Source organism: Myotis yumanensis, unplaced genomic scaffold, assembly GCF_028538775.1.
Source record: "Myotis yumanensis isolate MYYU_CA2020_CCGP unplaced genomic scaffold, mMyoYum1.0.hap1 SCAF_5, whole genome shotgun sequence".
Lineage (NCBI taxonomy): Eukaryota > Metazoa > Chordata > Mammalia > Chiroptera > Vespertilionidae > Myotis > Myotis yumanensis.
The window spans coordinates 98,574,151-98,598,329 of NW_027223756.1; the positions used below are offsets into that span (position 1 = coordinate 98,574,151).

At 51.9% G+C, this 24,179-nt stretch overlaps 3 protein-coding genes across 6 annotated transcripts; 2 read left to right on the forward strand and 1 right to left on the reverse strand.

The window, feature by feature from the left end:
• Window positions 1–6,661: 6,661 nt before the first annotated feature.
• Window positions 6,662–16,518, forward strand: KANK3 (KN motif and ankyrin repeat domains 3). Of its 3 annotated transcripts, XM_070416643.1 has the most exons (12): window positions 6,662–6,729; window positions 9,050–9,115; window positions 9,944–10,005; window positions 10,696–11,964; window positions 12,044–12,143; window positions 12,321–12,518; window positions 12,617–12,701; window positions 13,130–13,346; window positions 15,097–15,236; window positions 15,327–15,527; window positions 15,610–15,708; window positions 16,352–16,518. In XM_070416643.1, exons 3-12 carry the CDS (start codon window positions 9,972–9,974, stop codon window positions 16,427–16,429), a joined length of 2,421 nt encoding a protein of 806 aa, XP_070272744.1. In that variant the 5' UTR covers window positions 6,662–6,729; window positions 9,050–9,115; window positions 9,944–9,971; the 3' UTR covers window positions 16,430–16,518. The 3 variants fall into 3 exon arrangements, with proteins under 3 accessions (XP_070272744.1, XP_070272745.1, XP_070272743.1); XM_070416644.1 differs by lacking the exon at window positions 9,050–9,115 and having other exon boundaries at window positions 6,687–6,729; XM_070416642.1 differs by lacking the exons at window positions 6,662–6,729; window positions 9,050–9,115 and adding an exon at window positions 7,565–7,583.
• Window positions 16,519–16,680: 162 nt separating this feature from the next.
• Window positions 16,681–17,696, reverse strand: RPS28 (ribosomal protein S28). 2 transcript variants are annotated; one of them, XM_070416677.1, is made up of 4 exons: window positions 17,628–17,696; window positions 17,494–17,541; window positions 16,948–17,081; window positions 16,681–16,754 (listed from the first exon to the last, which is right to left on the reverse strand). In XM_070416677.1, the coding sequence occupies exons 1-3, from the start codon at window positions 17,664–17,666 to the stop codon at window positions 16,959–16,961; spliced, it is 210 nt and encodes a 69-aa protein (XP_070272778.1). In that variant the 5' UTR covers window positions 17,667–17,696; the 3' UTR covers window positions 16,681–16,754; window positions 16,948–16,958. The 2 variants fall into 2 exon arrangements, with proteins under 2 accessions (XP_070272778.1, XP_070272777.1); XM_070416676.1 differs by having other exon boundaries at window positions 17,428–17,541.
• A 77-nt stretch (window positions 17,697–17,773) lies between these two features.
• Window positions 17,774–22,698, forward strand: NDUFA7 (NADH:ubiquinone oxidoreductase subunit A7). The gene is made up of 4 exons (XM_070416674.1): window positions 17,774–17,872; window positions 18,243–18,292; window positions 21,373–21,522; window positions 22,513–22,698. The coding sequence occupies exons 1-4, from the start codon at window positions 17,822–17,824 to the stop codon at window positions 22,601–22,603; spliced, it is 342 nt and encodes a 113-aa protein (XP_070272775.1). The 5' UTR covers window positions 17,774–17,821; the 3' UTR covers window positions 22,604–22,698.
• Window positions 22,699–24,179: the final 1,481 nt, after the last annotated feature.

The following is a 24,179-nucleotide window of genomic DNA, read 5'->3' on the forward strand; positions in this document are numbered from 1 at the left end:
GAAAAGAATCCATCTCCTTGCTTTTGCCAGCTTCTGGAGGCATATGCATTCCTGAGCTGGTGGCACCCCTTCCAGGAATCACAACACTCTGACCTCTGCTTCCATCCTCACATCCCCTTCTCTGACTCTGACCCTCCTGCCAACTCTTATAAGGACCGTTACGATGACATTGGACCCACCCAGATAATCCAGGATCATATCACCATCTCAGAATCTTTAACATGCCCTAGCCAGTTTGGCTCAGTGGATCAGCCTGCAAACTGAGAGGTCCCAAGTTCGATTCCGGTCAAGGGCACATGCCCGGGTTGTGGGCTCGATCCCCAGTGGGGGACTTGCAGGAGGCAGCCGATCCATGATTCTCTCTCATCATGGATGTTTCTTCTTTTTATTTTTTAAAATTTTTTCTTTATTTCAGAAAGGAAGGGAGAGGGAGGGAGAGATAGAAACGTCAATGAGAGAGAACCATTGATTGGCTGCCTCCTGCATGCCCAAAACCGGGGATTGAGCCCACCACCTGGGCATGTGCCCTTGACTGGAATTGAACCTGGGACCCTCCAGTCTGCAGGCCGACGCTGGATCCAATGAGCCAAACTGGCTAGGGCTCTTTTTTTAAAAATATATTTTATTGATTTTTTACAGAGAGGAAGGGAGAGGGATAGAGAGTTAGAAACATCAATGAGAGAGAAACATCAATCAGCTGCCTCCTGCACACCTCCTCCTGGAGATGTGCCTGCAACCAAGGTACATGCCCTTGACTGGAATCGAACCTGGGACCCTCAGTCCGCAGGCCGACGCTCTATCCACTGAGCCAAACCGGTTAGGGTTCATCATGGATGTTTCGATCTCTCTCCCTCTTCCTCCCTCTCTGAAATCAATGAAAAAATATTTTAAAAAAACTTTTTTTTTTAAAATATATTTTATTGATTTTTTACAGAGAGGAAGGGAGAGAGATAGAGAGTTAGAAACATCGATGAGAGAGAAACACCGATCAGCCGCCTCCTGCACATCTCCCACTGGGGATGTGCCCGCAACCCAGGCACATGCCCTTGACCGGAATAGAACCTGGGACCCTTCAGTCCGCAGGCCGACGCTCTATCCACTGAGCCAAACCGGCTTTGGCAATATTTTAAAAAAACTTTAACATAATCACATCTGCAAGTCCCTTTTGCCATGTAAGGTAACATATTCATAGGTTCCTGAGATTAGCATGTGGACATCTTTCGTGGAATGTTATTCTCCCTACCACCAAGAGGTTGAGTAAACATCATGTAGTCCTAAAATTGAATTGGAAATATTAAAGTGAACTTATAAAGCATTTTATATAACATAAATGCATATATGTATATACTTACATATAAGTATATCTATATATTATTTATTACCTATATCATAAAAGGCCTGTGGTCATGACACCGTAATGGCGGAACGACCAAACAACCGGTCATCAGGAGGTGCATGGAGCACCTCTCACAGGCCGGGACTCCAGGCTCACACTGCGAGGCAGGGCTTGCTCAGGGGGCCGGTGGGGCTGGCACTGTGGAGGCAGGGCCTGTGTCTCCCACCGCAGAGGCAGGGTCCATGGCTGGCGCAGGGTGGGTCTATGTAATACTAGAGGCCTGATGCACGAAATTCATGCAAGAGTAGGCCTTCCTTCCCCCAGCTGCTGACACTGGCTTCCCTCTGGCACCTGGAAGGCACCCGGGACCTGGGCTTCCCTCGCAGCCCCGGCTTTGTCCAGAAGGTTGTCCAGAAGGATGACCAGTCTAATTAGCATATTGCACTTTTATTATTATAGATATTATAATTCTATTTTATTATAATTCTATTATACATGATGTTATAGCATTATGGCATATGTCATAATCATAAATGTTATAAAAATATATATGTATATGTGTTACTAGAGGCCCATTGCATGAAGAGATTCGTGCAATAGGCCTTCCCTTCCCCTGGCTGCTGGCACCAGTTTTCCTCCGGCACCCGGGACCCAGGCCTTCTCTCCGGCCCAGAGCCTTCCGTCTCTGCTCCGCTGCTTCGTGCCTACATATGCAAATTAACCGCCATCTTTGTTGGGTTAATTTGCATACTCTCCTGATTGGCTGGTGAGGGTAGCAGAGGGACAGTCAATTTACATGTTTGTCTATTATTAGGTAAGTATGTATATATATGTATTATATATACATCCTCCCTACTTAGCTTTGCTCACTGAAAAAAGTCTATACACAATATCAAATGAGTATTCCTAGCACCCAAACTACTATATTTCCCACTAACAGAAACCAGAATTTCAAGTAGTTTCTGGCTGATGCCACAGAATATGTCCAAGATGAACCTGGGACAGCTGGTCCTATGAGAGAGTAAGAAAACTATCAAAGATTACCAGAGTCACTTCTGAAAGTTCCAACCCACAAAAGCTTCCTCAGCCAGGTGTGCCCAGCAGGGAGGATACGTGCCAGGGACTGAAGTAAGGTGTGTTTCTCCATAAGCTCATAATGACTTAACAACAATAAAACCTAATTCATCACTTAGAGGATTGTGGGGAATCATTCATTATTTTGAACACTGGCATATAAAGTGAAAGAAGCCAGCTTTTGTCTTGCCTTTTCTATAGGAAGTTTCACTGGGTAATCACGTAGAAAGTAAGGGGAAGGAAACATCTGGCAAGGGAAGAATCCTAACAATAAATAGGAAAGAAATGCTGGAGGAAGATCACTGTTTTACAACCTCAATGGCCACTGACCTTATGTAAGGAGAGACCGTCAAAGAGTATGAGCCTCCTGGTGAAAGGACACAACACCACCCATGGTTGTGCCAAGGAATTAAACCCCAGTCTGAACCCAGTTCTGGAACAAACCACCAATTCGCAGGGTGTGGGGAAGACAAAGCAACATACTGGACTGCATCATGAGTGTGCAATCAACGACACCCCAGCTGTAGGAAACACCTCAGGACAAATAGCCTGAGTTGTATATTGGATTTATCTCAAGGGAAGAAAGGGGATATAGGGGGCCTGTGAGTTAACAGAGATTGAAAAGACATATTTTCTTTTGGAATGGGCAATGTTACAGGCAGTTAGACAGACATGACCAGAGCAAGGACGATGGGCCAGGAACTGAAACTCACAAGGGCAAAAAGCTTGGGATACCTAGAAAGCGGCAAAACTGAGAAAACAAGAATCTCATCCCTAGGGTAACGTATCCTCCCCTAGCATATCGCTAGGCAAGCAGTTTAGACCCCCTAACCTTTCCTCCCTAAAGATAACATCTGGGCCTCCGTTGTATTTTAGCTCCAGGCCCAGAAAAGCAGCAAAACCAGACAAGTGATGCTGTAGCTGCCTCAGGACCAGCTACATTGACTAATGACCCCTGCCCTGGCGTTGACCAATCAGTGGAGAGCATGAACCTGAAAGAGCACACCTAGAAAACGGATAAATATTCTATTGAGACCCTCCCATGAGACCTAAGATTTCTCCCTGCAGGAGAGAGATAAATATGCTCAGCATGAAGGACCCATCTCAAACTCGCCCCCCCTGGAGCATGCCCCTGCCATTCCCTTCTCCCATCTTTCCCCTGAGGGTCCCCGCAAGACTTACAACCAGGGGAGCAATGGTTGCAAGTGGCAGCTTGTCCTGGGCTAACCCCCTGAACCTGTCTCCAAGCCCCTCTTTTCTCTGACTTCTCAGCGAGCCAAAGCAGCCCAGCCTAGGCTCTCTTATCGCTTCTTCTGTGCCCTTCCTTGTTTCACTGTCCTAAGTATATTTTTGCTGCGGCCCATAAATTCTTACTTACTTTGCTACACTTTGTTTTGTGATTGAAATCTTTCCTTCAAGAAGACAAGAACGGAGGTTTCATAGTCTCCAAACAGGCAAGACTAAAACTACAGTGTCTGGAGATTCATATTCGGGTGATAAACTATTCAGGAATGGAAGGCAGTGATTACTAAAAAAGTCACAACAGTGGTTACTTTGCAAAGTAAGAAAGCAGCTGTGATGGGAATGTGGTGAATGGAGGGCCTTCTGAGGTAGCTGGAGACATGTTGACCTGGGTGGGGGTTATAATTATGTTCACTTCCCAGCTGGGGTTCTCAAACTGAGCACTATTGACATTCAGGCTATATAATCCTTTGTTGTGGGGGCTACTCTGTGCACTGTAGGGTGTTCAGCAGCATCCCTGGCTTCCACCCACTAGATCCTTTCCCCTTCTCCATTATGACAATCAAAAATCACCCTGGGCCAGCACCAGTTTGGCTCAGTGGATAGAGCGTCGGCCTGCGGACTGAAGGATCCCGGATTTGATTCCGGTCAAGGGCATGTACCTTGGTTGCGGGCATTTCCCCAGTGAGGGGTGTGCAGGAGGCAGTTGATCGATGTTTCTCTCTCATCGATGTTTCTAACTCTCTATCTCTCTCCCTTCCTCTCTGTAAAAAATCAATAAAATACATTTTTGAAAAAAGAAAAAATCACCCTGGGCCCTGCTGGTATGGCTCAGTGGTTGAGTGTCAATCTATGAGCCAGGAGGTCATGGTTCAATGCCTGGTGCGGGAAGCTAATTCCAGCAGGGCACAATAAAAAGCAAGAAGTCCTCAAAAGGTTGATGGGCTTCTATATTCAGCAGGGCTGAATCATGTTATTGCTGCTGGAATAGCCGAAAGCATTTCCCCAAACCTAAAGATTTGCATATATTATTGCCTGCTGCCAGACAGCTGAGGGCAGTTCCCCCACCCTGACAATGGCTACTGTATACCAAACCTTACCTTTGATATGTATATCTGCTTTGCTTTAGGGCAATTTGTGTTAATAAAAAAGCTAGGGGTCCAGAGATTCAGAGAACTTGGTTACTGAAGCTAGGTCTCCTCTGGTTCCCCAAAATGCCTTCCAAATTTATATTTCATGCCCAGTCTCTTTATTAATATATTTGCAGACCTTTTCCAGATTCCTGAACTCTTCTAGATGCTGAGAAACACCCTGGCAGCCTGGGATGCAGGCTCAATCCCTAATAGGAGGCTTGCAGGGGGCAGCAGTTCAATGATTCTCTCTCATCATTGATGTTTCCATCTCTCTCCCTCTCCCTTCCTCTCTGAAATCAATAAAAATATATATTTTTAAAATCACCTTGGTTGAGAACCTCCCTTCAGTATTCCTTAAGCTATACATTTATTTTATGTGGTTTCTTTATTTTTTTCAAAGGTTCTTTATTGATTTTTAGAGAGAGAGGAAAGGAGAGGGAGAGAGAGAAACATTAATGTGAAAGTGAGGTATTGACTGACTCCTGCACACCTCCTACCAGGAATCCGGGATTGAACTTGCAACTCGGGCATGTGCCCTAACCTGGAACCCTGGAATCAAACAGGGAACATTTGAGTGCACTAGGTGACGCCCAACCAACTGAGCCACACAGGCCAGGGCTTATGTTATTATTGAGTTTGCTTCCGTGTGTGTGCATTTTATTTTACAATAAAAATATTCTTTAAATTCCAATGAAGTGTTCATGGGAAAATTTGACAGAATTCTACAAACAGTTTATGTGCATGAAAAAAAGACAATGGAAATAGCCCAGGAATTTTCTAAAAGGAAGAATGCCCGATATCGAAATACATTCTAAAGCTACAGTAGTTGAAGTGGAGTGGCACTGGGACAACATCATAGAGGAATCTGGAATAAATAACTCACCTCCAGGGATCCACTCATCAGATAATGTCTGAAAGCTTCAGATGTGCTTTTCTGCCGGTCCCTTCAGTTACCCTCCTACCAACAAACACACTGACCTAGTCAAAGTCCTGATATAGGGAGCATCCTTCCTCCCTTCCTTTGCATGTGCACTTTCTCCTATTTGGAGCACCCTTCATTAAATGGCACACCTCCAGGCTGCCTCACAGGACCCTCCAGGTCAGGGTTTTGCCCCTATTTTCTCCTCCCATAGACCCCAGCTCCCACTCATCGTCCCCTTACCATAAACTTTAGCTTGAGTCTGCCTCTGCCTCTCAGCTTTGAAGAGCAGGATGACAGGGATTGTGTCACCTTAGGGACATACACAGTGCCAGGTACACAGTAGGTACTCAAAAATACTAAAATAATCAGGAAAAAAAAACAATCTGTACAGTTGCTTTAGATAATAATATATTCCAAATGGATTAAAATGTTAAATGTAATTTTAATGTTCAACAAACATTTATTGCCAAGGGCATTGGATAAAGCAGTGGCCAAAATAAATCAATTCCCTGTCCTTATGTGCTGATATTAGTGGGGCAGATATGTGCAGGGAAGACAGTTCAGGAAGGTGGGCAAGCATGTGCAAAGACCCTGTGGTGGGAAAGATCCAGGGTCCATGTACCTCACCCACTGGGATCTGAGCATCAGTCCTTCCAGCTTCCACCGAACGGATGTTCCAAACACACAAATCCCCCCAGTGAATCTCCTGCTCAGAGCCTTCCATGGCTCTCCCATGTCCAGTGGATCAAACCCAAGGTCCTTAGCCCTTCGCTGGGCAGCACTTGGCCACAGGGCTCAGTCCTGCTGTCCCTCCGGGACAGTCATTCCAGGCCCCGCCCCCAGGCTCTCCCACCTTCGCGGCGCCGCCCACTCCACCTCACTATTGGACAGTTCGGAGGGTGTCTGGCGTTGGTTGGCTGGAGCGACCGTCAATTAGCGTCAAGGCATTGATAACCTGTTCTCGAGCTTCGAGGGGGCGGGCTCGGGTGCGGGCGCGGATGTGGCTGCGGCTGCAGCATCAGGTAAGTCGCCGGCTTGCGGGCCACCGAAGCGGATCTGGAGCGGGATAAGGGGGCGCCCCGGGAAGTGGCGCTGCGCCTGCAGCCCCTCCGCGGGCCGCGCGCTGCGACGGGGCGGGCGCCGCGTCCTCCGGCTGCGACCCCTCCCACACTGAGAGCCCCCAGTGGGCAGCGCGCAGAATGGGAAGCTCCGGGTTCATGAGATCGCCCTCCTCCCGCCCTTCAGGAGCCAAGTCGGGGCTTGTTCGCCCCCTAGCTCCCCAGCCAGCTCCCCAGCCGACTCCCCAGCCTTTCCCCGCGTCTCTCCCGGACAGCTTGGGGACCGGGTCGAGCCCCTCGCGCTGGACCTGGGTGTGCGTGGGGGTGTGACGGAAACAGTGTTGGGGGAGGGACGGACGGCCCCCGCCGGCAGACAATGGGTAGCGGATGGAACCGCCCGGCAGCGTTTCCTCTAGGAAACGGCTCTGTCCCTGCGAGGCCGTCTAGGGGGGGCGGTGAGGGAGTGGTCGGTGCTGACCTGAGTACCTCCCCTACACACCATCATCAGCCAACACCCCTACCTCGGGGGTGTGTAAGTTCCGGTCCAACTTTAGGGGGTGCCACCACACGGCCTTGAGCGGGGAGAGGGCCTGGGGGGAGAGTCCCCTCCCCAGGACCAGGAGCTGCACTGCCTGCGGTATTTGGTGATCACAGCACCGAGTCCAGAAATAGTCCCTGGGGCTGGAGTGGGGGCGTCTGGCATCAGCTCTGACGGCCTAATGAGGGGGCCTCAGGCAGAGGACCCGAATCTAGCTGACAGCTCAGGCGGGAGCAGAGGAGAGAGGAGGGCAGCTGCACGCCCCAACTCCCCAACTCCGGTGAGGCTGCAGCCCCTGGAGCCACCGGGGTGGTGGTGGTGGGGGCGGGGTGAACCCACTCCCTGCCATCGGGGACACACGCGGGGACAGGCATGAGGGTCGTCGGGGAGGGACGGGCTGTTTCTAGAAGACCATCAAGTGGAATGGCCAATGCAGAAACAGTGGCAAAGCCGCCTAGGTTTAAATCTGCCTCTGCCTGAATGTGACCTTGGGAGCATCACTTAATCTGTGTTTCTTCCTCTGTAAAAAGGAGAAAGACAGTAAGAAAACCTACCTCAGAGGGCTTAGCTAGGATTTTTTTAGTTAATCCCTACAGATCGCCTAGAATTGAAGCTGGTCCATTGAAAATGGAAAGAGTGTTTTTATCATTCTTTACCATTCTTGGAGTATCCGCCCATTTCCCCACCCAGCCTCTGGGTCCAGCTGCGGAGGGGGTTTGGGTCTTAGGAATGGCCCACAGCTATTCTTCGAGTTCCCAGCACCTCAGATGTCCCTGGAGGAGGGGGCTGATCCCAGCTCAGTCCCACTTGGAGCGGTGCGTGAAAATGCCCAGACTTCCAACCCCCCACCCAGGCCTTTCCCATGGCCAAGCTTCTCTGGCAGTTTCCTAAAAACAAGTCCTGAGAGGCACTGGATGTCCTGTGTGATGACCAGCTGTCCTGCTGGTCCACCCCTTGCAACTGGTATAAGGGGCAGGAAACAGCTGCCTTGGGACAGGAAAAGGTTCTGGGTGGGGGAGGTCAGGGACCCAGGCTGGACAAAGGTGGGAAGTGGAAAGATGGTTAGTTTAGCACAAATGAGCTGTGGGTTAGGGAGCGGTCACATTGGGTCTGATAGGCAAGGGTCTCCAGAAGATGAGCAGAGGGTGTTTCCCACAATTGATTTGATTGCTTTGTATCTCAGTTTCCCCATCTATAAAATGTGGATATCTACCTTGCAGGATTGCACAGGATTACATCTAATCAAGCAGGGAATACAGTAGGCACTTGATACTGGCAGCTTGCTTGCCCTTCCCTGAGGCTTTTCATGTGAGCTCTTTAAAGCCCCATCTTTCTCACCCTGTGCTTTCTGAATCCAAGTTCTGGACTCAATATTTGTCCTTGTAAAATATCACATTATTAGATGGGTCTCAATCTCCCTCAGTTTCTTAGAGCCTCCATCATGACACCCTGACTTACTCTCCCTCCATCCCCAGGCATAGTTTCAGCTCTGACAACCTAGGTGCTTGTGGTTCCATTACAACCTCTTATAAGCCCTGTGGCACACCACTAGGGGTATTCCAGGGGTACAGGTATCCATTGATTTGCATCCTTTGTGCAGCTGGCCCCCAACTCTCTGTCTTTCCTATAGAGGTCTCACAGGTGACCTTGGTAAAAATTCATATGCACAGTTGTATCTTGTTTGCATTTAGACTCTAAGGGAAACATTCAAGTGATTCTGTATTTTTGTTGTTTTTTAATCTGCAGAATCTGACCAGATGAGTTCTTAATGAGCCCATGAGGACTTCCAGTTCTTGCCTTCCTCTTCTGAAGGTTCACATTCCACCCCTGTGATGATTAATTTCCGATTTTCCCCAGCGATTGACAGAAAACTCAGATCTGGAATGACACCCATACCCACTCCCACCTCCAACTACTCTTGTTTTCTTTTTCTTTTTGTTGATTTTAGAGAGAGGAAGGGAGAGGGAGAGAGGGATAGAAACATCAGTGATGAGAGAGAATCATCGATCGGCTGCCTCCTGCACTCCCCACATTGGGGAATGAGCCTGCAACCCGGGTGTGTGCCCTGACCGGACTCAAACTGTGACCTCCTGGTTCATAGGTCGATGCTCAACCACTGAGCCATGCCAACTGGACATCTTTTCTTTTTTAAAATATATTTTTTATTGGTTTTAGAGAGGAAGGGAGAGAGAGAGAAACATCAATGATGACAGACAATCATTGATCAGCTGCCTCCTGCATGCCCCCTAATGGGGATTGAGCCCATAACCTGGGCATGTGTCCTGACTGGAATTGAACCATGACCTCCTGGTTCACAGGTCAATGCTCAACCACTGAGCCACACTAGCTGGGCTTCTCTTGTTTTCTGAATTACTTTCCTCTCTCCTTTTGATGCTCTTCCTTTCTCCTCCTGCCCAGCAGGCTGAGGCCTGGCACCAGGGCATTCCCACATTCATTCATTCCAAAGTTTCAAGGCCTCTTGAGGGAGGATGGAGGAAAGGGCACTGCTGTGTGGGGGTGGGTTGCTGGAGAGGAACTCTCGGGTCTGTTTACTCACTCAGAATCCAGGCTGACCCTAGAGTCATAGCCAGAAGGATAGGGCCTGACTCCACCCTTACCCCCTCTGGGGGACTTTTTCAGGGTGTGTTTGGTGGCTACTCCAGGAAACATGGCCAAGTTTGCCCTGAATCAGAACGTGTCTGGTAAGTGTACGAAATGGTAAGTGTGCACAGGTCCACACTTGGTGCTGGTGTGTGGACACAACCCTGCACTTCACTTCTTTGCATAGTGGCCAGAGGGGCCTCTGTGCTGCCCTGTCACATGTGGAATGTAATCTAACATCTCATGATGGCCTGGGAGACGCCCTCTGTCTGGCTTCAGCTCACCTCCCCTACTCCTCTCCCCCTCTCTTCCATTACTCTGCTCTGGACACCCTCAACTCACCCTTTATTCCAGCCCACCCTGCTCAGCCCCCTCTCCTTCCAGGACCTTTGCATGGGCTGTTTTCTTTTAGGAACCTTTTGTCCCCAGCTGATTTCTCCTCATCACTTGGCCCTGACAACCAGAGCCAAAGTAATGCCTCCTCCAGTTATTCTCTACTTCATCTTATTATTGCCTTTAGCACCATTTGTAATGTTTGTGTCTATCTGTCTCCTACAAGAGGGCAGAGATGTTTGTCTAGTTCGATGCTTTGTCCTCAGAAAAGTGCTTGACATGTAGTAGGAGCTCAATAAACGTGTGTTTGCATGACTATTTGGGTGCATATAGGCATTGAGCTTTGGGTGTGTAATGGCTTGGTGCAGAACTTGGTGCAGGTGGAGCCCTGCTGGTGTGTTGTGGTGGGGAGGGGTACCCCTGGCCTGACACCCCTCACGCCCCTGTCATGCCTGCAGACCTGGGCGGCTCTCACCTGTGCCACGGCCCGATTGGGGGCTCCCGCAGCCCGAGTTCGTCCTACACGGTGGAGACGCCCTATGGCTTCCACTTGGACCTGGATTTCCTCAAATACGTGGAGGAACTGGAGCGCGGCCCTGTCGCCCGTCGCGCCCCCAGCGCCCAGCTGGCACGCCGTCCCCGCGGGGCCCGGGTCGGCATCACGGGCGCGCGTAGCCCAGGGGCCTGGACATCCAGCGAGTCCCTGGCTAGTGATGAAGGGGGAGCGTCGGGTGCACTCTCTCCGGGCGCACCCACTTGGTTCCTGCTGCCGCCGCTGTCGCCACGCGTGCCGGTGCGTAACCCGCACGTGGAGGACATGCTCCTGGAGACCAGCCGACGTCTGGAGCTGGCGCAGGCGCGCGAGCGCGAGCGCAGCCCAGGTGGTTCGGGCCGCAGCAGCCCAACCCCAGGTTCCGCCCCCAATCCCGCCCCTGCCTCGCCAGGCCCAGTGCAACTGCAGATGGTGCGTGAGCAAATGGCCCTGGCGCTGCGGCGTCTGCGCGAGCTCGAGGACCAGGCGCGCGCGTTGCCCCAGCTGCAGGAGCAGGTGCGCGTGCTGCGTGCGGAGAAGGCGAGGCTACTGGCCGGGCTCCGGCAGCCAGGAGACGACCTGGAGGCCGAGGCGCGCCCGGACAAGCTCGCACAGCTGCGGCGGCTCACCGAACGCCTGGCGACTTCCGAGCGCGGCGTTCGCGCCAGGGCCAGCCCCCGGGCGGACGGCCTGGACGAGGAGGCTCTGAGGCGCAGCGAGGGCGCACTCCAGGTCCTTGACGGGGCGGCGGGGACCCCCGACCGAGCGCCCCAGACGCAGGAGCCTGAAATCCAGGCCGTGTTGGGGACCCAAGAGGCAGAAGCCCAGGCAGTGCCGGAGACCCGGGAAGCCGGCGTGCAGGCGGTCTCCAAGACCCTTGAGGCGGACGCGTGGGTGACCGAGGCGCTGCTGGGACTGCCCGCTGCCGCCGAGCGCGAGCTGGAGCTGCTGCGCACCAGCCTGGAGCACCAGTGCGGGGTGAGCGAGCTCCTGCGGAGCCGGCTGCGAGAGTTGGAGGAGGCCCGAGAGGCTACGGAGGAGGCAGCGGCCCAGTCTCAGTCGCGCGAGGCTGCAACCCAGACCCCATGGGGTTGTGTTGAGAAGTCCACGCAGACCGAGCCTTCCGCGGAGGTCCCTTACCTGACGCGGAGCCCATCTGGACTCACAGATGGGGACAGGGCCATAGCGCCGGCGGGTGAGTCCCAACCTCTCCCGGAGCCCTGGCTTGATGACCACTGGTCTCGAATTCAGTGCCCTTATCTGATCCCTGGCAGGCATCCTCAAATCCATCATGAAGAGGAGAGATGGAACACCTGGCGCCCAACCCAGCCCCGGACCCAAGAGCCTGCAGTTTGTTGGGGTCACCAACGGAGAGTGAGCATTTTCCCCCTCCTCATGACAGCATCTACGGGAACATGGATTGGGGTTTGAATTCCAGCTCTGCCCCTCAGTTTCCTCCTCTGGGAAATGGGGATAGCCAATCCCACCTGGCAGGACTCAGGAACGAGCCCACAGAGGAGGTTCAGCAGACGCCTCCCAAACTGCCCCCAGGTACGAGAGCTCATCCAGTGAGGAAGACAGTGACAGCGAAGATGGTGCTGCCGATCCCCTGAGGAGCAGCTCCTGTGGCTCTGGGGAGGACAGCGGCCAGGGATCTGACTCGGGCACGCCCGGCCCTCCCAGCAGCGGAGTCGTTCGGGACCCCGAGCCGGAGCCAGAGGCAGAGCCTCAGCCGGGTGCGCAGGGGAGGTGAGCAGCGCCAGGACACTGGAGTGGGGACTGTTTTCTTTCCAGTTTCCGCGCCCCCACCCCCACCACTCCTGAGTCTCTCCCGACCTCTTCTGTAGGTGCGAACTGAGCCCGCGATTGAGGGAGGCGTGCGCAGCGCTGCAGCGGCAGCTGAGCCAGCCCCGTGGAGTCGCCCGTGACAGCGTGAGTGCGCGAGGAGACAGCTCTTTACAGAGGAAGTCGTGGGGTCCACCAAGGACCTCCCCTGATGTCCTTAGGGAAGGGCCTGTTGTCTAGATTTGGGGGAGGGTCTGGAGTTCCGTCTAGCGCCAGGGACCTCCACCAATCCCAGGCTCTCTAAAGGAATCTCCCAGGACCGCGCTGATCCTTACCTGGTTCCCTAAAAGGATCCCGCCCCAGGCCCACTCTCGGACTCCCCAAAGACAAGCGCTCACCACCTTCGGGGCCCAATGTACTCCCTCTTCCAAAGGGGTGCGGCCCCATGGGGTCCCTATGGCCCTCCTCAGACAAGCAGTGACCATCCTCCCCCTGCCTGGACTCCCAGCCACAACTCTGCACCCTCCCTGCCATGGCACCGGGACCTTCGCTGATGCTTTTCCCTGTCCTGGCAGGGCGCTGCGCGCCTGGTGGCACTGGAGTGGTTTCGAGTGTCCAGCCAGCGCCGTTCGCAGGCTGAGCTTGTAGCCGGGGTCCTGCGGGCGGTAGCATGCCTGGGACAAGAGCTGCTGGCCCACGTGGTGAACCTGGCCGACGGCAACGGGAACACAGCCCTGCACTACAGCGTGTCCCATGGGAACCTTGCCATCTCCAGTTTGCTGCTGGATACTGGTCAGCATGGGGGAGGGGTGGGCAGGGTACTAGGCAATGGGGTGGACAGGTAAAGGAGGACCTGGGCAGTTCTCAGCTGGGAAAACCTGAAGAAATGTAGGGACAGGCTGGCCAAGCAGATGGCACCACCGGTCCTTCACTGGGTGTTTCAAGATCCAACATGGACTGACCTGAGCTCTGCCCTGACCCAACTCACTTTCCAGACTTTTGAATTATGTTGTCCTAAATTTAGGGGGTTATTTTATCTCTTTCCTTCCTTAACTGTGAAATGGGGATGCATCATCTCCCTACCTGGGCAACTAGAACACTTGTAGAAGCATCAGGCATGCAGGATGAAGCTCCAGCCCTGGTGCTTCCTAAGTCCACATGTCCAGCCAGCTGCCTTTCCAATCTTGAGGGAAGATACTCACTGGTCAGGGCTGTGACTACCATCCTGGTCTGGGACTGTCTCTTATCCTCCAATTCCACTTCCTACATTTCCATCCCCTGCCTCAGGAACAGAGATGGTCCCAGGTGTTGCAGAACCCAGACATGTACTGAGAGCATATTAGGTACCAGGTAGTGGAGTGGGCCACCCATGCTGCTTTGCCCATGGGACCAACTGCTCAAGAGCCCTTCTGAGTACCCTCCCTCAAGACCAGTAACCTCTGGGGGCCTGCAGGTCTTGGTGACCAAAGGAAGGTCACAGCTACTCTGGGCTGGTTACCAGGCTGGGGCTTTGTGGAGGGGGTGATACATTATTTTCTGGGCATCCTCTGTCATTCATAAGAGACCCAAGGCTCCTTGGACCCTTTTACCCTGTATTGAACCCGATTCAGCCAACTCCCTATCAGTCACCACCAGTACCTCCCATAACCTACCCACTTGCAGTCATGTCAGGCTGGTCCAACCTCCCCCAGGTCCCTGAACCCTCAATGAACCTCATATAGGGGTTGCTTTCCTTTCATCCCTACAACTTGGCTTCTCAGTTCCTTGACCTGCTCCTCTCCCTTCACCTTGATGTACTTGAAAGGTCACCTTAAAACCCTGATGTCACCTCCTCCATAACCTTACTCCCTAACACCCTTTTTCTCAACTTTCACCTCCCTGAGGTCTCAGCTTCCTCTCCCATTCTTTAACAATCCTCAATCTTAGGGGACCATTATCAATGGTCCCCAACCCATCTCCTTGGATACCAGTTATACAGGATTAGGGTCTACCATAATGACCTCATTTTGTTACATCTGCAAAGAGCCTGTTTCCAAGTAAGGTCACATTTACGGTTCTTCAATATGTTTTGGAGGACACATTCAATTTGTTAACAGGTTTGGGGAAGGGGAGGATTCCAGAGAACATAAGTTAACAGCTTCATAGATCATGGGGGACAATAGCATTTATTCCAGGAGTAAACAGGAAGGTTTTAAATAGACTGGACCAAATTCCTTTGATCTACTCCTGGCTGCTGGAAGGAAATGAGGGGGGACTTGGATCAAGGTGAAATAGTTGGCATAGTTCTCTGGGGGAACAATGATGGTGCTTGTAGCCATAAAAATAAACATCCCTTATTGAGTGCAAAGTAGAGAGGGCAGAACACTGAATGTAAGAGGAGCCACATGGCTCTTGGTGGGAGAATCTTGTAGGCAAAGGGGAGTCAATTCATGACCCATGGGGACCACCTGTAACGCAGATGAACCAGAGACTGGGAGAGGTGAGTAAACCAGGTTGGGCTAGGGGTGTAGGCTTAGTTGACTGATCCCCTCCTTACTCTTAGGAGTCTGCAAGGTTGACTGCCAGAATCAAGCAGGCTACTCAGCCCTTATGTTAGCTGCACTCACCTCTGTTGGGCATGAGGACATCCCTGTGGTCCAAAGACTCTTCCAAATGGGCAACGTCAATGCCAAGGCCAGCCAGGTGCGTGGATACTTACAATTCAGGAACCAACCCTGATTTTTACCTCCCTTCCCCTAAAGCCCACCCAGTCCTGTCTTCCCCACTCCACAGACAGGACAGACAGCCCTCATGCTGGCCATCAGCCATGGCCGACAGGACATGGTAGCAGCCCTGCTAGCATGTGGGGCAGATGTCAATGTGCAAGATGTGGACGGAGCCACAGCACTGATGTTTGCCAGCGAGTACGGGCACCTGGAAACTGTCCAGTTGCTACTGGCCCAGCCAGGCTGCGATCCTGCCCTCCTGGATAATGTGAGCTACTGTGGATGGGCTGGTTGGGTAGGCAGGGTACCCATGCCTTGGTTCAGTGACCTAACTGTCCGTTTTTCTTCAGGAGGGCACCAGTGCCCTGGCCATGGCTCTGGAGGCTGAGCAGGATGAGGTGGCTGCTCTGCTGCATGCCCACCTGAGTTCAGGCCAGCCTGGTCCCCCGGTGAGTGTAGCTCTAACCTCAAGCAACAAAACTTTACAGCTGCACTGTGCAAGGATACCCAGCATGCTCTAGGAAGGTCTCCCCTTCCTACTCCCTCAGGGGAATAGTAGGATGGGGATCTGGGGGCTTCATCTCCTATGTGGGTGGGACACTTTCTCAATTTTATAGATTGAGATTGAGGCCTGCAGAGGGAAAGGGACCTGATCTATGATCAGAGGAGGCCTGGTAGAGTTTCTGTGAGTTATTGCCCCCAAAGAAGCTCATAGCAAAGGAGTTTAGGACCCTTTGTAGTTAAGCCTGGTTGGGGAAGAGGATGCAGGCCCCCTGCAAGAAGGAGCTTCAGAAATGAAGACTGGATCAGTTTGCCAGCAGCCGGCAGGTAGGGAACACCCAGTGTGTCCCTCCAAGGGGAGAGAGGTAATACTCAAAGCTAAATCAGCTTGCCCATCCTCTTCCAATAGAGATGTGGGAAAGGAGGCATGGTTAAGTGCCTCTTCCAGGTCAGATGGGGTAAAGGCAGGATTCAAACCTCGGCAGCCTGGCTCCTGTGAAGGAGTTTTTCCTCAAGTTAAGCATCCTTGAGTCTGTGGCATCTGAAGTCCACAAGAGATTGTGACATGACCTCCACCACCTTTCTCACCAGTCACCCCCTGACTCTCCCACGGCCACGCCTGGTCGAAGAGGAAGCAGCGATAATGGAGAGGACCCCCAGCCTCAGTGAGCGGCCTCGCACAACGGACCTGGATAGGGGGTAGGGTGGCGAAGGGTTGACCTTTCCTAACAAATAAAACATTTCTAACTGAACTTGTATCATTTGCTAGGAGCACATATAGACACTTGGTTTATGTTCTTCAAAAAGAAAATGCTTTGTTGGGGTAGAGCCTTCCTCCCTCCCTCAGGTTTCCAGAATGCAAAGGGGCCAGTGACCCACCAGAAGGTATTGTAAGCCGTGACCCCAGACAAGAACCTGAATTTACATAAAAAGCTTTATTAACAGTGGAGCATCTTCCCCGTGGGCCATGTGGTTCACCCAGACAGCCAGGACCCTGTAAAAAGACCCAAGCATGAGATGCTGACAGGCCTCCCAGCAACTGGCAAACTCCCTCCCAGCCTTGCAGCCCGTTTCTACGTCCTTCTCCTCCAAGAGCCCTCACCCAGGGCTTGCCAAAGCCTCCCGCCACCAGCCCGGAGAGTTCACGGGGCCGGCTCTCAGTCCCCCCATCCCGGTACTGCACTCACCAGGCACCAGTTCAGCGCAGCCTCCGAGCCTCTCGCTCCGACTCCAGCAGAGTGAGCACGTCGCCCTCGCGCACAGGGCCTTTCACGTTGCGGATGATGGAGCGGCTCGTGTCGTCCATGAACTCCACGCGGACCTACGGGACCCACGGGGGTGGGCAGATCTAGATTTAGGGGGCGTGAAGGGGCCGGCCCAGGGAAACAGAAAGGGGGATGAGGCTCGCTGGCAGGTAGGCCTGGGCCGGGAGGAAAACCAAAAAGGCGGAGACTGGCGAACAAAGCTCCCGAGCACCAGAAGCTGCCACCATGGGGGGAGGCTGCCGCTCTGGGCCCGCTGCGGACGGGTTCACATTCGGCAGGGCGTGAAGCCACACCGGGCCCAGTGAGACCGCTGAGCCAAGAGGAAGGGGTTCCCTGGAGCTCAGACCCGCTGGCAGGGCCTGGGGCGGACGGGGGGGGGGGGCGGTTGGGACCTCCAGAAACCTGGGACAAACGGTTCTCGGATTCCACGAGGGGCAGTTCCGATCCCGGGGCGTCCCCACGCCTCACCTGCGTGCACTGTCCCTGGGAACCGGTCCTGCCCAGCACCTTGGTGACCTGGTGGAGAGAAGCGGGGTCAGCACCGCCGGGCCCGGTGCCCCAACCCACCGGCCTCCCTTCGGCCCCGCCGGCGCCCTTCTCACCCGGGCTAGCTTGATAGGCTGCACACGGCTCGTGTCCATGATGGCGGCAACAGTCGGGCGGAAAGGAGTCACGTGCTTTGGGGAGCGTCTTTATACGCCGTCCTAGCCCCGCCCCCTCTCGCGAGATTACACACATATTTCCCAACAGCCCCCGCCGCAGCCCTGCTGCCGGCGTCCTTCAGCGCGGAGGGGAGATGGCGTCCGCCACCCGGCTCATCCAGTCGCTGCGGAACTGGGCCTCCGGGGTGCGCGGGCGGGGGGCCGCGCTGGGCTGGGGTGGGGGCTGCGCGCTCCGTGCGCCCGGGACCCGCTCCGTCCCTCTCTCCTGTGCCCTGGGTCCGGCAGCCTCGGTGCCAAGATCTCCCTGGGCCAGGCCCGCGCTCCGCCCGGGACCCCGTGAGGCCGGAGCCCGGGACACACCCACCTCCACTCCCGCCTTCTGGCCGGAGACCTGCGTCTCCCTAGTTCCTGACCGCATTAGCCTTGGGTCTGGTGGTCCCGGCCCGACCTTCCTTTCCACGGGGCCGTCTCTGCCTTCCCTTCATGTCTGTCCCTGGCTGTCCCTCTCCCCTCCCGGGTGCCCTGCTGGCTGACCTTCCTTTCCTCCTCCCACAGCAAAACCTGCAGGCGAAGCTGCAGCTGCGCTACCAGGAGATCGCCAAGCGGTGAGCAGGCCCCGCTCGCTGCTCAAGCCCCCGCCCTGTTCTGTCCTTCTTCCACCAAAAACAAAACCGTGTTCCTTTAGACCAGCGGTTCTCAACCTGTGGGTCGCGACCCCTTTTGGGGTCGAACGACCCTTTCACAGGGGTCGCCTAAGACCATCGGAAAACACATATATAATTATATATTGTTTTTGTGATTAAATCACTATGCTTTAATTATGTTCCATTTGTTACAATGAAAGTACATCCTGCATATCAGATATTTACATTACGATTCATATCAGTAGCAAAATTACAGTTATGAAGTAGCAACGAAAATAATGTTATGGTTGGGGGTCACCACAACATGAGGAACTGTATTAAAGGGTCGCCGCATTAGGAAGGTTGAGAACCACTGCTTTAGACCCTGAAGCCCTGGCCAAAATCCTGCCTCTAGCTTCCTGGCAGGCTGTGAAGACAGGTTTGCCTTTAAACTTGCCGGACCACCCCGTAGACTTGCTCTTGGAAACAGCCGATTGGCCGTGAATTCTGGTTGGGGATCGTTGTGATTTGCTGTCCTCAGTGTGGCCTTGCCCGCTGGTGGTATCATTCCCAAGCAATAGATGGGGGGGGGGGGCAAACAAAACTGAGACGTGGAGAGACAATCATTTGCTTAAAGCCATTCAGAAGCTAGGAAGTGACACCTGCGACTTGAACCCAGACTTGTCTTGATTTCAACTCATTGATGTCCAAAAAATGCTTGATATTTACAAGCCCTTGCCGTGTCCTCAGCCTTGGGGAGACCAGTACAAACAAGGAAAGTTCTGGTCCTCATTCCTTCATATCCTAGGAAGAGAAAAACGTAGAGAAAAACACAGCAGGCAAAAAAAAACCAAAAACCATTATTCTGGAATGCTCCAAAGATAAATGAGAGTAATCTGGAGGGTTACTACCTTGGGTCATGTGGGTCAGGAAAAGTTTCCTTTCAGGGATTGACATTTGATTCACCTAAATCCGTGGTTCTCAACCTTGGCTGCACATTAGAATCACCTGGGAATCTTTTTAAAATCCTGATTTCTGGGCCCCATCCTCTGGAAATTCTCTTTCTTTGTTACTAATGTTGTGGCCCCACCCCATAACAAAGAAACAAATTCCAGAGGATGAGGCCCAGAAATCAGGATTTTAAAAAGATTCCCAGGTGATTCTAAATGTGCAGCCAAGGTTGAGAACCACTGACCTAAATGATGAGAAAGAGCCAAAGGATAATTATTGAAGAAACCTGGGCAGAGAGAACAGTAAGCATGAAGGCTGTAAGGCCCAACAGAGCCAGAAGCAGGAAGGAGGCCAGTGTGACAGACACAGGTAGGAAAGGGGATATCGGTATAAAATGAAGTCAGTGGCAGGCAAAGGTAAGGCAGTCTTGGAGGGTTGGCAGTGAAGGAAACAAAAATAGCATTAAAGTAACCAAATTTATGTGAATGCCTAAATGGTGTGATTAATTCCTAATATCAAAAGTTTAAATTGCTTTTCCATCCAGGGTTTGGGCTAGTTGAGGAAACTTGTAAAATTTTCAGTGTCTTTAGGGTAATGGTGCCCCCTAGTGATTCATTTGGGATTTTGCTTTCAGCACTGTTTTTTTTTTTTTTTTGGTGGCTGTTTTTTTATTTCAGAGAGGAAAGGAGAGGAAGAGGGAGAAAGAAACATCGATGAGCCTGGCTGGCTGAGCCCGGCTGGCGTGGCTCAGAATGAACCAGGAAGTCACCGTTCGATTTCTAGTCAGGGCACATGCCCGGGTTGTGGGCTCAATCCCCAGTGAGGGGAATGCAGGAGGCAGCTGATCAGTGATTCTCATCATTGATGTTTCCATTGTTCTCTCCTCCCTTGCTCTCTGAAACCAATTTAAAAAAAATAAAGAGGAAGAAAGAAACATCAATGGAGAGAATCATTGGTCAGAATCGAATCCAGGACCTTTCAGTCTGTAGGCCAACTCTCTATCCACTGAGCCAAACCAGCTAGGGCCAGCACTGGTTATATCTTTTCTGTGTTAGGTTGCAGAAAACTATGGCCATTCCTACAGAGATCATCTCTACTCCAGGGCCTGAGCAAATTCTAACTGCCACACAGGACATTATTTTGAATGTTAAATTTTAAAAATTTATTTATCTGTATTTTTTTTAAAAAAATACACAATGACTAACACTTGTATTAAGAAAAAATTTAAATCCTGGCAAAATGATTACCAGACAAAAAGTTTGTTTAAAAACATGGTTGAATGAAAGCCCAGTTTTAAAAGATTTTGCCTATCATTTTGCCCTCCCTCTCTGCTGTATTTTCTAGGGAAGCTCCTCTTGAGGTTAGGGTTTCCTTTTCAGGCTTCCAGCTTCTTTGTAAATTCACCTCAGGCCCAGAACAGAGCTCTGTTCACCCCCCTTTCTGGCAGCAGCCACCATGAGGTGACAGGAAACGCAGAGGCCTCGGAGGCTTGGAATACAAGGTGCTCTTTGAGTTACAAGCCTTGATCCCAGCAGGGTTCTCCAGAGCAATGGTCGCCAACCTTTCGGACCTCATGGACCACTGGTTGGCAACCATTGCTCCAGAGAGTTTCTGAAATAGCAGGAAACCCAGTTGTGTAGTCTGGCCTTTGGGAAGGAAGCCCCTCAGAATGAGCTATGTTTGGAGCTTGTAGCCCAAGCTTTTACTGATTAACTACTGGATAGATAGTGGGCAGAGCCTCACAACCTGGCTTCTTCATTTCCTGAGTATCTTCAGGTGCAAGTGAGGCCAGATGCCAAGCTCTGGGTCATGGGGAGGGTGGGAACAGTCACAGGTGTTCAGACTGGGCCTACCCCTTCCATGGGTTTCACAAAAGGTCATTCATCCATTTGGGGCAGGTAGGGGACCTGCAATGGAGCAGACCCAACTCTTACATCCAAAGCCTGGGCTGCCACCTGCTTCTAGGCTCTGGACCCTCTCCAGGCATGTCCCTCCATGACAGTGTACCAAGGGATACCCCTGGCCTGCAGCCTGTCCCAGTGACACAGGTGACCAGCCAGGCAGTGAGAGCAATATGGCTTTGCTTTAATGCTGATGTCCTTTTTCCTCAGAACTCAGCCTCCTCCCAGGCTCCCTGTGGGCCCCAGCCACAAGCTCTCCAACAATTACTACTGTACCCGTGACGGCCGCAGGGAAGCCACACCACCTTCCATTGTCATGTCCTCACAGAAGGCGCTGGTGTCAGGCAAGCCAGCAGAAAGGTGAGGATGCCACACACTCCTACAGCCAGCCTGTTCTCTCGCTTCTGCTTTTCAAGGTCCCATTTACCTAGCATCAGCTGTGTTGGGAACCATGCGGCCAGGAGCTTTTCATCTGCAAACGCATTTAATCCCCACCTATCCTAGTGTAGGGGTTAGGGCCGAAGGCAGGAGTGGGTTTTCTGCAAATCAGATAAAGTTCCAGGGTCCTTTAGTTTCAGGTGTACAGTATAATGATTTGATATCTGTATATATTGCAAATGTTAGTGTTTGTCATTTTACGTAGTTACAAATTTTTTTTGTAATGAGAACTTTTTAAAAATATATATATTTTATTGATTTTTTTACAGAGAGGAAGGGAGAGGGAGAACGAGAGGGATAGAGAGTTAGAAACATTGATCAGCTGCCTCCTGCACACCTCCTACTGGGGATGTGCCCGCAACCAAAGTACATGCCCTTGACCGGAATTGAACCTGGGACCTTTCAGTCTGTAGGCTGATGCTCTATCCACTGAGCCAAACCGGTTAGGGCTGTAATGAGAACTTTTAACATCTTCTCTCTTAGCAACTTTCAAATATACAATACAGTATTATTAACTACTAGAGGCCTGATGCACGAATTTGTGCATGGGTGGGGTCCTGCCAGCCCTGCCTCCAGTCAGGGTGGGGGGATCGGGGGTGGGGCTGGCTGGTGGGAGGGGCCGTGGGTGGTTGGTTGGCCAGCTGGCCCCGCCCCCTAGTCCAACTCCCAGTGGAGGGGACAATTTGCATATTAGCCTTTTATTATCTAGGATAGTCACCATGTTGTACATTGCACCCCCAGGACTTACTTATTTTATAAATAGAAGTTTGTACCTTTTATTGTTTGTTTTTTAGATTCCACATATAAGTGAGGTCATATGGTACTTGTCTTTCTCTGACTTATTTCACTGAGCTTAATACCTTCTAGTCCATCCATGTTGTTGCAAATGGTAAGATATCATTCCTCTTCCAGCTCAGCTTTGGCAGCCACTGAGAAGAAGGCGGTGACACCAGCTCCTCCCATACAGAAGTGGGAGCTGTCCCAGGACCAGCCTTATCTGTGATACTGCTCTGGGCCACCTGACTGTGCCCTCCTTGTCTTCCATTCTGGGAGAACGTGACCTGACTTATGACAAATATATTGTGCTCTCTAGTATCACTTCCATTTTTACTTTTTTAAAAAAGTATATATATGTATGTGTGTGTATGTATGTGTGTGTGTATATATATATATATATATGTGTGTGTATATATATATATATATGTATATATATATATTGATTTCAGAGAAGAAAGGAAAGGGAGAGAGAGATAGAAACATCAATGATGATTGGCTGCCTCCTGCATGCCCCCTACTGGGGACCAAGTGTACAAGTGTACAACCTGGGCATGTGCCCTGACCAGGAATTGAACCGTGACCTGTTTCATAGGTCAACACTCAATCACTGAGCCATGCCGGCTGGGCCATTTTTACTTTTAAAGTGACACTGGGTTTACTTGGATTTCGGGGTGAAGTTGGTGCCAAATCTCTTAACTCTGTCAGTGCTCCAGGGACAGAGAGGAATAGTAGTTCTCGGGCTCCAGGGTGACATGTTACAGACATGGATGACATGGTACAGGGGGCCCAGAGATATCCCATCCCTTCTCCAAGGGCCTGGCTCTATCCCTGAGAGTGGTGGGCTGGATTCCAGGGCCTGTGGGGGTTGGGGAGGCTCTGACTGAGAAGATAGCAGGGCCAAAGACATGCTGCTCACTTAATCTCTCTCAAGAGCTTCCCAAGCCATTGCTCATGTGGACATTGGCTGGTACCCTCCCACTGTGGCCCCTGCCTTACTTTGACCACCTTGCAGCTCAGCAGGGAAGGCAGAGGACAGCAAGGTGGCTCACAGGTAAAGCTCACCCAGGACAGATGAGGAAAGGCCTCCCTGAGTCAGAAGCCTTTCTGCTCAGGGCATGGGGGTTCAAGGGATGAGGCAGAGTCAGCCAAGGGAAGTAAGGGGCTTGTGCCTGTGGAGGAATGAGCAGGAGAGTAAAAGCCAAGACAAAGTGGCCCCAGTCTGGCTGCAGGAGTGAGGGAGCAACACAGTGACCTCAAGTGGGGGAGTGGCATGGCTGCCCCATGAAAGAACCCTGCAGCCTTTCCAAAGCTTAAGATCAGCTGTGTGCCAGGGGAGTGGAAGTGGAGAGCAAGGCAGGAAGCAGGAAAGGGTCACAGTTCCAGGCAGGAGGTATAAGTGGCTCAGAGTGGGCATCTCAAATGCTAAAAGCTCAGAGGTAGGGAGCCCCACAGGCTGAAAAACCTGGGAAGACTTCCTGGAGGAGGTGGGGTTTTTGTTGGGATAAATGATAAATCAGATTCAGGAAGGTCAGGAGGGAAAGGAAGGCTGAGCAGGGTATGTGGAAGCTACAAGGAGGGCAACCCTGGTGGGCTTCAGAAGACCCCAGGCAAGATGTGCCATTGAAGGTTTCAGAATACAGTGGGGCCTTGACTTAGGAGTGTCCCAACTAATGAGTTTTTTGAGATACCAGTTGTCTCTCGGCAGATTTTTTGCATTGAGTTGACAGAGTAATTTGAGTTAACGAGCTCGTAAGGAGCTGGGTCTCAGAACAATTAAATTCGTAAGTCAAGGCCCCACTGTA